Below are 15,228 nucleotides of genomic sequence, written 5' to 3'. Positions count from 1 at the left end.
AGGAAGGGGACTGAGATAGGGGAAGATGGTGTGACCCTCTGAAGAGATGGAAGCTCTGGAAGAACTCGTGTAAGGGGGAACCCGTGAAAAGTTTCAACTAACAGAGTAATACCTCAGGATTAATGTGTTGTCGGTACTGATAAAAATAGATGGGGTAGGGAGGAGGGAAAAGATGGGATTCTACAATAGGAAAGTCATTAAAGAGGAAACTGTTGCTATGAAAAGCCAGTCAGAGCAAGATGGGGCTTCCTCAAGAGCGAGTGGCAGTGGGATGTCCTGAGTACTTTGCCCTAGGGACTGATGGGCACATGTTCTAAATAAGACCCTGGAGGGACAGCTGCCACCACCATTGTTAAACTAGCTAACTGTTTACTAAAGACATCCCTGTAGGTTTTTTTAAGGGTATTAATACTATTTTCTCTTTTAGAACATTTCACAAAATTTCAAGTATGAATAAAAATAGAGGAAAGTAGTGTATTGAACAATCATGTATCCCCCAGAGTCAACAATTTGCAAACAATCTTGTTTCATTTATACTCCTAGTCTGATTTCTCCATCCAACCCACACACTGAATTATTCTGAAGAAATTCCAGGCATCTTATCATGTAATTTTATAAGTATTATTAACATATCCCTAATAGATACTCTTTTAAAACAGAATATTAAATATCATCACATTTTATAAATATTTTTCAGGATATAACAGCATTTAATGATCAGAAACAGTGTATGGTATTACAGTCAGCCACAGAAGCTGTGTTGGAGGACAGGACCCAGTCCTTCCCCTCACCAGGCAAAGCAGTACTAGACACAAGTGGGCATGTGTCTGGGCCCACATCCTCACCCTGGGCCAAGGGGACACCACCATCTAACATCCCCCAACTTCCATTCTGTATTCGTTAGGAGAAAGGCATAAACCCCACAGGAAAGAACCTTGCCCCCATTGTCAAACAGAACTGAGAATGTGAGACTTATTTTAAAAAGGGGAGAAACCCTATGTAAGCTGTTAATAGATGCCCAAATCCAGAATTCTTTGTGACCCTTGGCAAGCTTGTTCAGGTTTGTCCTTAAAGAGTCAAGATCTTTCCAATGGCGTACATACTCACACTGAATGGCCAGGAGGCAGCCCAGCATAGCTCACTAAACTATGCCAGGGGTTACTAATCAAACAGTTCATCTGGAACTTAACCCAGGATGTATTAGGTGGTCGAGAATTGTGACATATTTTTCTATGCAAAAATCATGACTTTCCCAATGATCCTGTAGTTGATGGTCCAGGCTACAAAATTCATATTATCTATCCAAGAATACTCTTCACTTAAGCCAAAGCCAGCTCTGAAGGTTGACAAAATATCATACCATAGGAAAATTTAAACTTCTGGCCTCTACCCATTATTTGATTACTCTGTATCTTGACACGTCTCTCAGTAGCACTTAGCCTATTGACCTCAACTCAAGCAGCAACCTGGAAGAACTTTGTGAACCATCAAACAGGTGTTTTAGTCTTGATGAGGAGGATTTTCAGCTGCTAATATAAACTTGAGTCTAATAATTGAAGACATTGCTTTAAGGCATTGCAATAAGTGGTAGGTGGTCTTTAATTCTCCATGTATGGAGCTTATTAGGAGGAGACTCCTCAAAAAGTAGAGGTGATGGCTTCCTTCTAGAACTCTCCCAATCTATGGGCAGAACCACAGTAAATGCTAGCAAGAAAGGACACACCTCTTCCCACAGTACTCTGTAGACCTTTCATTTTATATTCTTCCTAAGTCTTCACTGCACATGCAGATAATTGAATTGTTAACTCAAGCTTCTCTTGTCCTCCTTATTTTAGGGTTTCATATCATAAGTGAACAGCTGTTCATTGCAGAAATGCAGTGTGTTAATGCTTCACTGTGATACAGTCTGACTGTAAAAGCTGACTGTTTTGTTAAAGTAGCTACTGGACCATTTCATTGTATCCTTAGGTACAGAAATGAAATCGTTCCTTAACCATTCACAGCTCCCGGGCCCAAGGAATAAAACAAGGCATGCTCAAACACTTTAAGCATGTCATAAGCAAATAAAACACTTGGAGGCTTCCTATTTACAATGCTGACATGGTGACAACACCCACTGTGTTGCAGGTGGCCCATAACATTTGTCTGGCCAATGCTTTAGGCAGACCATATTCACAAATATCTTCCTCATACCAATGTTAAATAGCAAAATTCGGTCATGACAGTGTGGCAGCCTGGTGTATGCTATTGGAACGTAGCTTCCAAAGGCTCTTACTCTCAAGAGCAGAGGAGAGATCATCATTCAAACCTATGCTTAAATTTCCATGAACCCATCAGTAGGACTCACACTGTAAAACACAAGTCAACAGAATGATGTATAAGGGGTTATAGATTTTCTGCTGTTGTCTTCGAGCTAAACTCTTGAAGGATCACTCAGTTATGCATATGTTATTATTTGTTCAAACCCTTAGCAAAATCAACTTTTCTATATTAAAAATTAGCTTGTGGGGCCAGCAGGTTACATGGTGGTTAGAGTGTTATCCTTCCACATGGCAGACTGCAGTTTGAGTACTGGACCTAGCAACTTGCTTTCTCACTTTCTCTCTCTCTCTCTCTCTCTCTCTCTCTCTTTCTCTGTCTTTTTCTGGTGAGTGTAAGTGCCCTATAGCAAATTTAAAAAATAATATGAGCCAGCAGATGGCATAGTGGTTACATCACTGGACTCCCACATGGTGAACCACAGTTCAAACTCCGAACCTGGTGGCTTGGAACTCATGCCAGGTGCATGTGCATACTGGGTCACCAGGTTCGGAGTTTGAACTGTGGTTGACCATGTGGGAGTTCAGTGATGTAACCACTACGCCATCTGCTGGCTCATATCATTATTTTTTAAATTTGCTGTAGGGCACTTACACTCACCAGAAAAAGGGTGGGAGGTAATTTCTTACTTTCCCTCTCATTGTTGCTGTCTTTCTCTCTCCCCGTTGAATACACATGCCCTAAGGCAAAAACCTCTATAATAAAATAAAATAATAATAAAAATAAATTAAATAAATAAGTCTTTAAAAAAAGTTAGCTTGTGTATAATGTCTGAAAATTGAAATTGCATGGTCTGATCTCTTCTTTATTACCGAGTGACTCTCTCCTCTTATATTACCGACTCAGCTGTGTGCCAGTTCCACAGGTCATTATCATATACTGACAGCAGGATAGGCAAGCTCCATGCTGGGCAGAGATAGTCTAGAGGCCTCACAGGCCAGTTAGGTGGATCACTTATACATTTAAAAGATAAGTCTGGAAGCAAAGTCCCCCTTCCCTGGAACAGACAGCAACAGCATTCCTGTATTAGAATATGAGATCCTGGGGCCAGCAGGTAGTGTGATGGTGAAGGTGCTAGATTCCCACGTGGCTGACTGTGGCTCGAGTCCCGGATCCAGTGGCTTGAAAATCACAACCAATAAATAAGTGGGGTTTTTTGTTGTTTGTTTAAAAAAAAAAAAAAAAAAGAATGGGAGATTCTTTTAAGGAAGTGCCATTTCCCAAAATAATGATACTCTGAGATATGATGCTTTGATGATGTTTTCATTTCCTACCTTTGTATGAATATATGTCTCTTACTATTGTGCTTTTTCAAAAAGAAAAAAAAAGAAAGAAAAAAACAATTATGACTCTCTGGCATTTATTGCAGATGAGCAAGAGAGTTCTGGAGCAATTATTTACACTGTGGAGCTTAAGCGCTACGGGGGACCCCTTGGCATCACAATTTCAGGAACTGAAGAGCCGTTTGATCCTATAATCATTTCAAGCCTCACGAAAGGGGGATTAGCTGAAAGGTAAAATTGAAGGACCTGTCACAGTTACCTGTGTCTGAGATGAGCTTCTATCCCCACAGCCACAGAGAAACATGCTCCCCTCTCCTACTTGGTGATCTGTTGACTCTCAAATTTGCAAGAAAAATTGATTCTGGAGCTTGAAAAGTCTTTCTCAGGGCTCTGACTTGACTCTGAGGGGCATATTACAGGCAGTAAAAGATTTTGCAGCCTGATGTTACTTTCTAGAAATGTATAGGCTGACCAGAATCGTGTACAGGTAGATTTATACGGAGGAAGAGACTAAAGTTCGTGGAGGTTAAAAGTCTTGTCCAGTTCAATTTAACAAACATTCACTGAGCCTCTATTGTCTGACAGGTGCAGCACTTAGGTGCTGTGTTTTAAGACAGTATGACAAAGGTTTCATCTTGAAAGATTTCCAGAAACAAATCTTGTGTTTGACCCACTTTAGTAATATCTTCTAATGTGGAATGTACGTGTCCCTTTCGCAATGATGTTCACACCTCCACTCATCTCCACCTTCCACTAAACCACATTTGCATTTGTTTCAGAGACATGCTGTGGGCACACTCTAAATCCTAGGATGAGATCTATCCTCCAGTCACCTAGCCCAGCCATGCACAAATGTACCATTTATGCAGACACTCAGACAACAGTTTACAAGACAGAGATATAAAATTGCAGAATTTGGGGACTGCAAGATCTCTGTCAGATGAGAGAACTGAAGCAGTTCAGAAAGGGTTCATCTTTTGGAATTCAATATTCTGATTCTGTGAAGACTCATATGATACCATCTCTCCAGGCATCCTTCTATCCTAGAGCGCTAACAAAGAAAACACTAATTAATCACCAACCTCCTGGTAGAGTGTCTGTGACTTGCAATGCATTACTAGATCTTTCATAGACTATATGAAAAAACGAGGAGAGGGTGTGACGGTGGACTTGTTCAGCAGCCCCTCATAACCTGGAAGTCCCTGTGTCACCTCTATTGCCCCAGTTGCTGCTGTCCAGCACAGCTGCCACTGCCTGCAGCAAGCTGTGGCCAGAGCATTCCTTCACAGAGCACTTCAGTCCCTGTGAGGGAGGTTAAGTCCTTCACCCACTGTGTTCAAAGTGAGCCAGTACAATAGGAGGCTAGCACGGGGGATTCAGACACTGAAGCTTACCAGGTGTGCAGATCTGAATTTTCCATCGTTCCTGAGCTTCCCTGCTGTGAGTCTGCTGCTTCCACATCCATGCCCCAAACAGAAAGAGGTGTGATGTGCATCAGAATTACAAATTTCAATCTGCTAGTTCAGAGTGAGGATGGGAAGAAAAGGGAAAGAAAATCAAAGATTTATTAGTTTATTTGTCTAATTTATTTTATTTTCCCACATTTCAAGCAGTATGTTAGGCAGGCCCTTTGCCTATGTTTTAATACGTAATCCTCAGGGCTTCCCTATGAGATGGTCATCCCCATTGTAGGGATCAGGACGCTGACATTCAGGAAGGATAAAATAAGGTATCCAGGTCACACAGCAGGGAGCTGGCAGAGTTTGATTCAAACACACTACTAACTGATTTCTGTATTCAGCCTTTTCAGTCCTTGGAATTGTCATGAGGTGGGGGGACCTTGCCACACTAGGGACTGTTATATGTCAGCATTTCTCTGAAACTCAATTCTGGGGTGCTGGATACTGACTGTGTTAAACATTTCAATTTATAGACTAAAAAACATATTCATGTGCACATTGGTACCTTTGTTGTTGAATATTATTCATTACAATGAAAATTTTAAAGGGTTACTGAATGACTCAGCTTTTTTGGAAGTTAAAAGCACAAAGTTCATTTTAAAAAACTAATTAAAACAATTTTTCTAATTTTATTTGAAACTAAAAGGTAATTCGCAGCAGATGCAATGATCTTATATCATTGCCCAAGAGAAAACTAGAACAAGTGACTTTTAGAGACCTCTACCAGGTCTTTATTATTATGAACGTATAAAGTATGTCAGGGGATCTATATGAAGTAGCGTGCAGGGATTATTTCTACCTTTTCTATTACCGTTTGGTGTTTCAGAACTGGTGCAATCCACATAGGAGACCGAATTCTGGCCATCAACAGCAGCAGCCTGAAAGGGAAGCCTCTGAGTGAAGCCATCCATTTGTTACAGATGGCAGGAGAGACTGTCACCTTGAAAATTAAGAAACAGACAGATGGTGAGTGGGTAGAAAGCTACAATTAAGGATTTCCAGTGCGTTTCCTTCCCTAAAAGAATGTGCTCGTGTCTACGTGTGTATTGAAAAATCACTCTCCAGCCAGTGTCTTTGCTTAAGTTTGTCCTGATCCTTACATTCCTTTCCTGCTTTAAAGCCCAGTCAGCCTCAAGCCCTAAGAAGTTCCCCATCCCCAGCCACCTGAGTGACCTGGGAGACGTAGAGGAGGACTCCTCTCCAGCTCAGAAGCCAGGCAAGCTCTCCGACATGTACCCCTCTGCGGTACCCAGCGTGGACAGTGCTGTGGACTCATGGGACAGCTCTGGGATAGATGCCAACTATGGCAGTCAAGGTAAGGCCTTGCTTCAGTGAAGAGGACTTGCTATTGTTAGACCCTGTGTTTCCCCAAGGTCTGCCCTCTGCTGCATGAGGAGAACATCTTTATTCATGTAACTTGTCGGCGCCCATGCTAGTGTGTCCAGTGCATCGAATACTTTCACTCAGCTGGCCTTGCATTTCCGTATTCGGAGTACTGGTAAGTCATGACCATTGATCAAACACCAGCAGGCCCCCATTAGATTTACTGGTGGCCAAGTGTTCATTCCAGAGCTTGTCTTTCAAGCTTAGATTGATGTAAGGCAAACCATGCAATAAAGTGGTTCACTGAAGACAGGCCCCAGTGTCTTATTTTTGACCAAGCTTTCTGCAAAGATAGATTGGAGAGTTCTGAAGATGTGCATAAGACATTAGCCGAGGATTTGTGACTTCATTTATTAATGCCAACTCCTGACTTTAAATAGAAACTTGTCGAGATTTCCCTGAACTCTCATGATTAGAGAGTTGCAATCATAATATATGCAAGTATGTACGGACAGACCCAGGTTTATGATGGCTCAATTTACCAGTTTTTTACTTTATATGGTATGATATTCATACTATGCAAATATTCATATGCACATTAGTACATTTGTTGTTGGATAGTGTTCATTTCCATGGAATTTTTTTAAAGGGTTACTGAATGACTCAGTTTTTTTTATAATTTAAAAAGCACAGAAGACCATTTTAAAAAATTAATTAAAACAATTTCTCTAATTTTATTTTAAACTATAGGTAATTCACAACAGATATAGATATCTTATATCATTGCCCAGGAGAAAGCTAGAAGTGGCACTCTTTTATATGGTATGAAAGTGATAAACATTCAGCCAAAACTATACTTAAATGTTAAATAATGAAGTCCCCCTTATTATGAAGTAGGCTCTGTGTTGGGTGATTTTGCTCAATGTAGGCTAAGGTAAATGTTCTGAGCAAATTTAAGGTAGGCTAGACAAAGCTACATTGCTTGGTAGGTTAGGTATTTTTTGTTTGGTTGTTAAGTTTATTTATAGAGTGAAAGACAGAGATCCACCCCCAACAAAATCCTGTTATGCCACAATTCCTTCTCGCTCCCACAGTCATCCAGCAAGCCAGGATCTGTGTCACAACTATAGGCACATCCAGCATGTTCAGGCTGACCCAAGAACCAAACCCATGGCCTTCCCATATGCCTCTAGAATCACACAGCAACAGCCTACCACCTGCACCACTATGGCTGCACCAAGAGATAAGGTGTATTAAAGGCATCTGCCACTTAGGATACTTTCAAGTCACGATAGGTTTATAAGGCTATAACCCCATTGTAAGTCAAGAAGCGTCTGTTGTATATTTTTCTTCACAGGTGGCATCTTCATGTGAAGGAATATAACATACATTAAAAGTTAAACCTCACTAACAGAAGATGAGCACACAAAAAAGTGTCAAACTGAATGCAGAGTATAAGCTAAATGATTATATATATAAAAAAATAAGTTCCCAATGATGGATAGCATCAAAAGAAGTGTCAAAACTTCTTAGTATTTCTCCTCATCTGACTGAGTCTTACCTCTCTAATGTCTTAGATAAATTGCAGCTTCCAAGTCCCTCATCTGTTCCGGGTTTAAGTCAGTCAAAGGAAAAAAAATGCATAAGCAATTTAGAAAGCAGATTTGGCTGTAAGGATTGCTTTGTAACTCGGTTACCTGTACTTGTAGTAAAGACTGTCCAGTTTGTTGTCTTCCTGGTCGTCCTCGTTTTCTCTCAGCCTGCCTTTGGTGTGTCACTCTCTGTTAAGTCCTCTGATGAGTCAGAAAAATGAAAGCAAATGATATTTCAAAGTTGTCAAGTTGTTACTTATTAGAGATGACATTAGATTTTAGTGGAAAAAATATTTTGAATTCCTCAAATAGAACTGGGACTTTCATTTATCTGGCAATTCATTTTTCCAAGTCATAATACCTAGTGACAAGTTGACTTTGCCACCATTAACAAATAGCCTTATTGCCTCCTGTGGCCCATCAAGAGGATGTTGAATAAGGACACAAGTCAAATTCTACCGGAGTAGACTCAGGTTTATTTACTAATGTGTTAACTTATTCTTTGTTTATATGTTGTTTATTTATTAATGTGGAGACATTTTCACTACATAGAGATTTTTTGTGACCATGCTAGTAATCAGTTCTCCCCAATAAATTGATATATAAGAATTTAGCTACTCTATCCCCTTACACCAGAAAAGCAAGACCCTGAGTAACATGCTAAATATAGGGCCTGTCCCTCATTAGTAAAAGATGAGTCACTTATTATTTATGAAGCACCTTAAATATTTGAATAGTAGTCATAATATTAAATTTGGTATTTATAAATAAGAAATCTTTATGACGTTGAAGGGAGCTAAGTGGTAAGTAGAGATAATGGCAATCAGGACAGAATTGAAATCCTCCAAGGTAATGAAAAACTAGTAATGATACCTTTTATTAATAGAGCGCTGCAGAGTTTACAAGGCACTTTCAGGTAACTAATCTCAATTGATTCTCATAATGAACATGGACGTCAGGGGCCAATGTTGATCACAGAGTTTCAGTGTTTGGAGAGGCTCTGGAAGTCAGACAGACTGACGTCCAGTGTAGCCCTAAGTGTCATGGCCACCTTGCTGCATGCATACACACTGCATGACCTGAGCACCAAGGTGACGGGTCATTCTCTAACTGCTGAGGCAGCCCTCCCATCTCCACAGACTGACAACACAAAAGTTCTTACTTCTACTGAGCTGCAATCTGTATGTCTGTTGCATCTGCCTATTAGTCTTGGTTCTATCCTCAAGGGAATTCAGAACTAGACAGAAGCCTCTTCCACTTGACAGCCCTTCAGGTGCTCAGAGATGGCTATCATATCTCTTTTGAGTCTTTCCTTCTCCAAGCAAAATAGCCCCAGTTTCTTAAGTGTTACTCACATAATTTATTTTGAGTATCTTTGTCATCCTGTGAGCCTCTCTCCTGAATATGTTAAAATTTAACTCTATACCTACAGAAGTGGAGTACTCCTAAAGGAAAATCATACCATGCTCTGACAGCCCAGAGCCAAGCAAGCCTGTCTCCTTCATCACTGAAGACAGTAGAACCTATCAACACAATCTACATCGACATAAAAATTTAGTGGTCAGGACCGGCAGGTGTTGTGGTGGTTAAGGTGCTAGACTTCTACATGGTTGACCACAGTTCAAGTCCTGGACCTGGCAGGTTGCTTTCTCACTTTCCCTTTCTCTCTCTCTCTGTCTCTCTCTGGTCAAATTTTAAAAACAACAATAAAAAGTTAAATAATTTTTGAAAGAAAAGAATTTAGTAGTCACATTTTATCTGTCACTCATTTAGAGCTAACTACTTACCAAGAAGTATAGCTTCTCTCTCCAACCTGTCCCTCCAAGCCTCTCAGAAGGCTCTCTATCTTATCCCAGGAAGACTTGCACAATCTCACTACTTCCTTAGGTTGATAATAGTTGCCTTTCTGAAGGATGTTGATGCACATCTTTCTCTTTGGATCAAGAATCAATGACTTTGTAGCCATATTCCTTATTGTTCTCAGCTGCTTTTCTAAAACATCAAGTTCACCCTTCTCATTGATTTAATAAATATGTAATGGCTATACAAAATAAGGCCAGGAGACAATCTGTACATACTCTTAGACAAAATTATCATAATCCCTGTTCTCATAGACAAGCTTACCCAGCTGAATGGCCAGTTTCCAAGTAAACAAAGTCCCAACAGTGTTAATTAAGTAGTAATGAAGTAGCATGGAGTGATCAAAGTTGATGAGGAAAGAAGGAATATGTTTAAAGGAGTCTGACTGGAGCCAGCAGGTAGCACGGTGGTAAAGGCACTGGACGCCCACATGACCAACAGTGATTTGAGTCCCAGATCTGGTGGCTTGCTTTCTCACTTTCCCTCTGTCTCTATCTGTCACTCATTTAGAGCTAACTACTTACCAAGAAGTATAGCTTCTCTCTCCAACCTGTCCCTCCAAGCCTCTCAGAAGGCTCTCTATCTTATCCCAGGAAGACTTGCACAATCTCACTACTTCCTTAGGTTGATAATAGTTGCCTTTCTGAAGGATGTTGATGCACATCTTTCTCTTTGGATCAAGAATCAATGACTTTGTAGCCATATTCCTTATTGTTCTCAGCTGCTTTTCTAAAACATCAAGTTCACCCTTCTCATTGATTTAATAAATATGTAATGGCTATACAAAATAAGGCCAGGAGACAATCTGTACATACTCTTAGACAAAATTATCATAATCCCTGTTCTCATAGACAAGCTTACCCAGCTGAATGGCCAGTTTCCAAGTAAACAAAGTCCCAACAGTGTTAATTAAGTAGTAATGAAGTAGCATGGAGTGATCAAAGTTGATGAGGAAAGAAGGAATATGTTTAAAGGAGTCTGACTGGAGCCAGCAGGTAGCACGGTGGTAAAGGCACTGGACGCCCACATGACCAACAGTGATTTGAGTCCCAGATCTGGTGGCTTGCTTTCTCACTTTCCCTCTGTCTCTCTCTGGTGAGTGCACATGCCCTGTAGCAAAGTTTAAAATAATAACAATACATGACATTTAACAAATAATTCTTTAAAGAAAATATAAAGAAGTCCCACCATGGGCTGACTCTCAATTCTATTGGGCAGCTCTAGGATGCCAAGTTATTCTAGTTTGCCTCTGTATCAGCTCTAGCTTCTTGCCTCCTCATAGCTTTCTTCTTCCAAGTTTATTTGTTTCATTCACGATAGCATATGTGTGCCTGTGTGTACTGGTGCAAGAGAGAGACAGAGAGAGACACCTCCAAGAGGGTCTTTTTGTGGCACAATTCCATTTTTGCTACCCTCCAGATTCCCTACCCCTAGCCCTCCAGCTTCCCTTTCCCCAACCCTCCAGCTTCTCAATCTCCTAGGCAGGTTCATACACCCAGCTTGCTTTCAAGCCGACCCAGGGACCCAAACCCACAGTTGGCCACATGTCTCTCATCACAGCCGTCTAGCTTGCTACCAATTATGTCACAGAGATTGGGTCCTGTGTCTTATTTATTCCTGCTCCTACTCTGAGAAAACCCTTTAATTTGCCTTTCTTGGATTTAGCAAAGGTCGATACAAGAGGAGACTGACAAATTGGTGGGACTTGGACTGTGCCATTCTCGTGGACTATGTGGCGCTTGTGGTATCTGTGATTCTTAACTTTCAACTCAAGTATATATATTTCTGTTTTCTTCCATCACAACCTAGATTTTTTTCTGTCTTTTGAGGTCATTTTGATCATTTGTATTCTCTCAGAGAAAAAAATACCCATTTCACCCAGGTTTTCAGATGTCTGCCTGTAATTAATATATTTTATTTTTAGTTTAGCACTTTCTAAAATTATATCCCCAATATTGTTCCTTGTGTGCTATATTTGTGTTTTTATTCCTTTCCCCATAATTAGATGAGTAGTGACTTTTTTTAACAAGAAATAACTTTTGTACCTATTTATTAGTTCTAGTCTGGGTTTTGGTTTTTCTGGTGTTTTTTTTTTTTTTCAATAAAATTTTGTTTTGAATTTAATTAGCTCTTTCAGTTCCTCTTAAATTTTGTTTCTTTCCCATGTAGTTGACCATGGTTCAAGCCCTGGACCTGACAACTTAAAAGTCATGCCAGGCACCTGCATATGTGCCCAGAATCCTGAGAGAAGAATGGAGGAGAAGGGATTGCAACATGACAATCCCCCCTGGGGTGTGATTTCTCACTTTCTGTCTCTCTGTCTCTCTCTGTCTCTCCGACAAGCACACTTACCCTACAGCAAAAATCTCTCTCTAAAAATAAAAAAAATTCTTTTCTGACTTGGACGTACAGTTTATTTATTCTTATTCTTCCTTGTGGATTTCACAAGAATGATAACTGGTGAAAGACACCAACATGTACAGGGAGAAACCAACTTTATTTTAAAGAAGTTGCAGCTACAACATTATCCATACAGAGAGTAGCACAGACCCTACAACTCAACAATGTCTGCTCCATTGCGCTCCATTGCTGGTTTTTGTTTTTTGTTTTTGTTTTTTCCCTCTTTCATTTTTTTTTCTGATCTCTACAAGCTCATGTTTCATCCTCTATCATCTTGCCTTGCCCACTTTCCCGTGAGTTCTTATATTTCTGCTTTGATCTCTTGTTTTATAGAGATAATGACTTTGCTATGTATTTTAGAAATTGTGTGATGATCCATTTGGTCATATTTATCATTTGTTCCATGGCAGGCTTTTTCTCATGTATCTCTTTCATTGGCTATTGTTTCTTTTTTTATTCTTTGTTTGGTTGGTATAATATTAAGTTTGTATACATCTTCTACTGGTTCCTTATAAGCTATTGCTCATCATTGAATGAGATGAGTTCTTCCAGAACTGGAAGTTTGCTAGAGGGTCTGAGAAAGAAGAGTCAAGGTTGTGTCTTAGGCTAGCAGCTTAACAGTTCCGGTGTCGCCCTTGTGTTTTCTTCTCCAACCAACAGAGAGGAGCAACTGTGGCTGTTAGCAATACAGAACTCCTCTCTGCCACCCTGCCTCAGGACTGATTTCTTTTTGCAGTCTGAGGTACATTCCTATGTGTCATCTTAGCCTCCCACTCCCCCTGACTCTACCCTGGTGCCAAATGGGGTCCAGTGTCACCAGCTCATGCAATTCATGTGAGTGTTCCAAACAACTTTGTTTGTCTCTTGTGTACATTGTCTGTGTCGGCCCTTTCTGAAATTTCTAGCCATAGTATTTCTGCTGTTTCACAACACATACAAGAAAGTGAAAGGTACATGAGTTTTTAGCTTCTTACCCCAATTACCACCACCACTACCCCACTAACTCACTCATCCCCATTCTCTGTTGACGCTCACTGAATTCGACAACTTTTCTGGTGCATTGTGGTTTGGGATTATGGAAATATTCTAGTTCTGTTGAAGATGGAATTTTCATTCTGTTATTTGTCATCATTTTTGGTGTTGAGGGAATTTGTGAAAGAAGACCAAATTCTGTTATGCTATTTTAAAACCATAGTCTTATCTAAACACTTTCAATATTTCTTGGCAAGGAAAATGGCAAATAGCTACACACATGTATAATTTGATGTTCTTATTCTTAACAATATTAGGTTGTTGGAAAATAAATTTGGTTAATAATTATATGGCTCGTTTCCCTATACTAAAATTGGTTTTCAAAAATGAAAATAGCAGCAAGAGCCACAGCCCCAAAAGTGTAGAGTTAAAATAGAATTCCAACATTCTCTGACTTCAAACTTTATAAATATGAGTCGGTAATGTTTAACTTGCTTTTCTAAATTAATACTGAGAGTGAATTCAAAGAAGATATTAATGTATATTAATATATTTCAAACAAATTACGAAGTTGGAAATGCCGGCATTTTTCAAATATGTAAGGTTTAGTTACCATAGACATAAAGACACCAGGCCAAGAGTCTACCCACTTCCATAAGTGCCTACATTTATGAAGGCCTGTTTTCCATTATGCTAATAAGTAAAGCCAAACATTACTCCCAGTTAAAGGAATGTGGACTGAATTGTATGTCTCACATTATGGTACAAAGTATAAGACCAGATACTGATATCCAGATGTAAAAGAAAGAAGGAAAAAAGAAGAACAGAGAGGTTTCCAGTTCTAAGTCAAAGAGTAATTACCCAGATTATGTTGTTAAATTTTATTTAATTTTTAAATTTGTTTCTTTTATAAATTTTTAATTTAAAATGTAGTTTCTGGGGCCTGGTGGTATTACAGTGGTAATACAACTTGGTCCACCTGGTAAAGGTCCAGGTTCATGTGTTAGGGTCTCCCACACATCTAAGCATGTGTGTGCCAGTGATCTGGGGCCAGCTGAGAGAGGGATGGGTGTGTTGTGAAGACTCTGTCGTGAGTACCTGTTTCTCTCTCTCTCTTTCTCTCTCATGGAAAAAATTAATACATCTAAAAAGAATGTTTAAAAAATAAAAATTAGAAAAATCATTTCTTATATGTGTATTTTAATTTCACGTGCTTACACCATTATTCAATTAAAACAAAGTTTAATTATGTTTCAGGAAGTTGATTTTTCGTACACCTGGGCTGCTGCTTTTATTCTATTTCTTCCATAGTTTGATCCCTGGTGTAAAGGAATATTCCTCAAGACCTGGCGGTTTCTCCTCCATTATGGCAATTGGCTTGTCTTCTACCCCAAAACAAATTTTCCTCAGATTTTCTGTGTTTTAAATCACATTAGCATCATCATCATCCACCTACATTAGTTAAGGATTGAGATTAGCTACATATAACAGAAAATCCAAATGATGGCATTGAAACAAGGGAGGGATTTATTTTTCTTTCACTGTACCACTGAGCCTGGAGGAAGCAGGCATCTCCACAGTGTTGCTGGGACCCAGGCATCTTCCTACTTCTGGCTGACCTTCTCTGATGTCTCCCCACTGCCATTACCTTTATCATAAAACCTCCATCAAGCTGAAACACTGTAATGACTTCCTTACTACCTCTTGACTTTGAGCATCGTATCCTACATTTCTTTTTTTTCTTTTTTTTTGGAGAGGTTTTTGCTGTAGGGCGCATGCACTCACCAGAGAGACAGAAAGCGAGAAATCACCCCCCAGGGGGAGATGACCACACCGCAATCCCTTCCCTTCCATTCTCCTCTCCGGAGAATGGAGGGCACGCATGCACACTCGCCCAGCCTGAGTTTAAGCCACACGGTCCAGGATTCGAACCACAGTCGACTATATGGGAGTCTAGCAACATAGCCATTACACCAACTGCTCGTCCCCCCCCCCACATGCCTTATCCTACGTGTCTAT

At 39.9% G+C, this 15,228-nt stretch overlaps 1 protein-coding gene across 1 annotated transcript in view; it reads left to right on the top strand.

Moving 5' to 3' along the window:
• Window positions 1–15,228, top strand: part of GRIP1 (glutamate receptor interacting protein 1) — a 236,442-nt gene that overhangs the window by 190,563 nt on the left and 30,651 nt on the right. Inside the window, exons 19-21 of the mRNA XM_027771356.1 lie at window positions 3,689–3,833; window positions 5,889–6,028; window positions 6,183–6,377. Of these exons, the coding sequence (XP_027627157.1) occupies window positions 3,689–3,833; window positions 5,889–6,028; window positions 6,183–6,377 (480 nt within the window). The remainder of the gene's footprint in view (window positions 1–3,688; window positions 3,834–5,888; window positions 6,029–6,182; window positions 6,378–15,228) is intronic.

Source organism: Tupaia chinensis, unplaced genomic scaffold, assembly GCF_000334495.1.
Source record: "Tupaia chinensis unplaced genomic scaffold, TupChi_1.0 Scaffold000208_1, whole genome shotgun sequence".
Lineage (NCBI taxonomy): Eukaryota > Metazoa > Chordata > Mammalia > Scandentia > Tupaiidae > Tupaia > Tupaia belangeri.
Note: the sequence above shows the minus strand (reverse complement) of the source record. Positions and strands in the feature narration are given on the sequence as shown.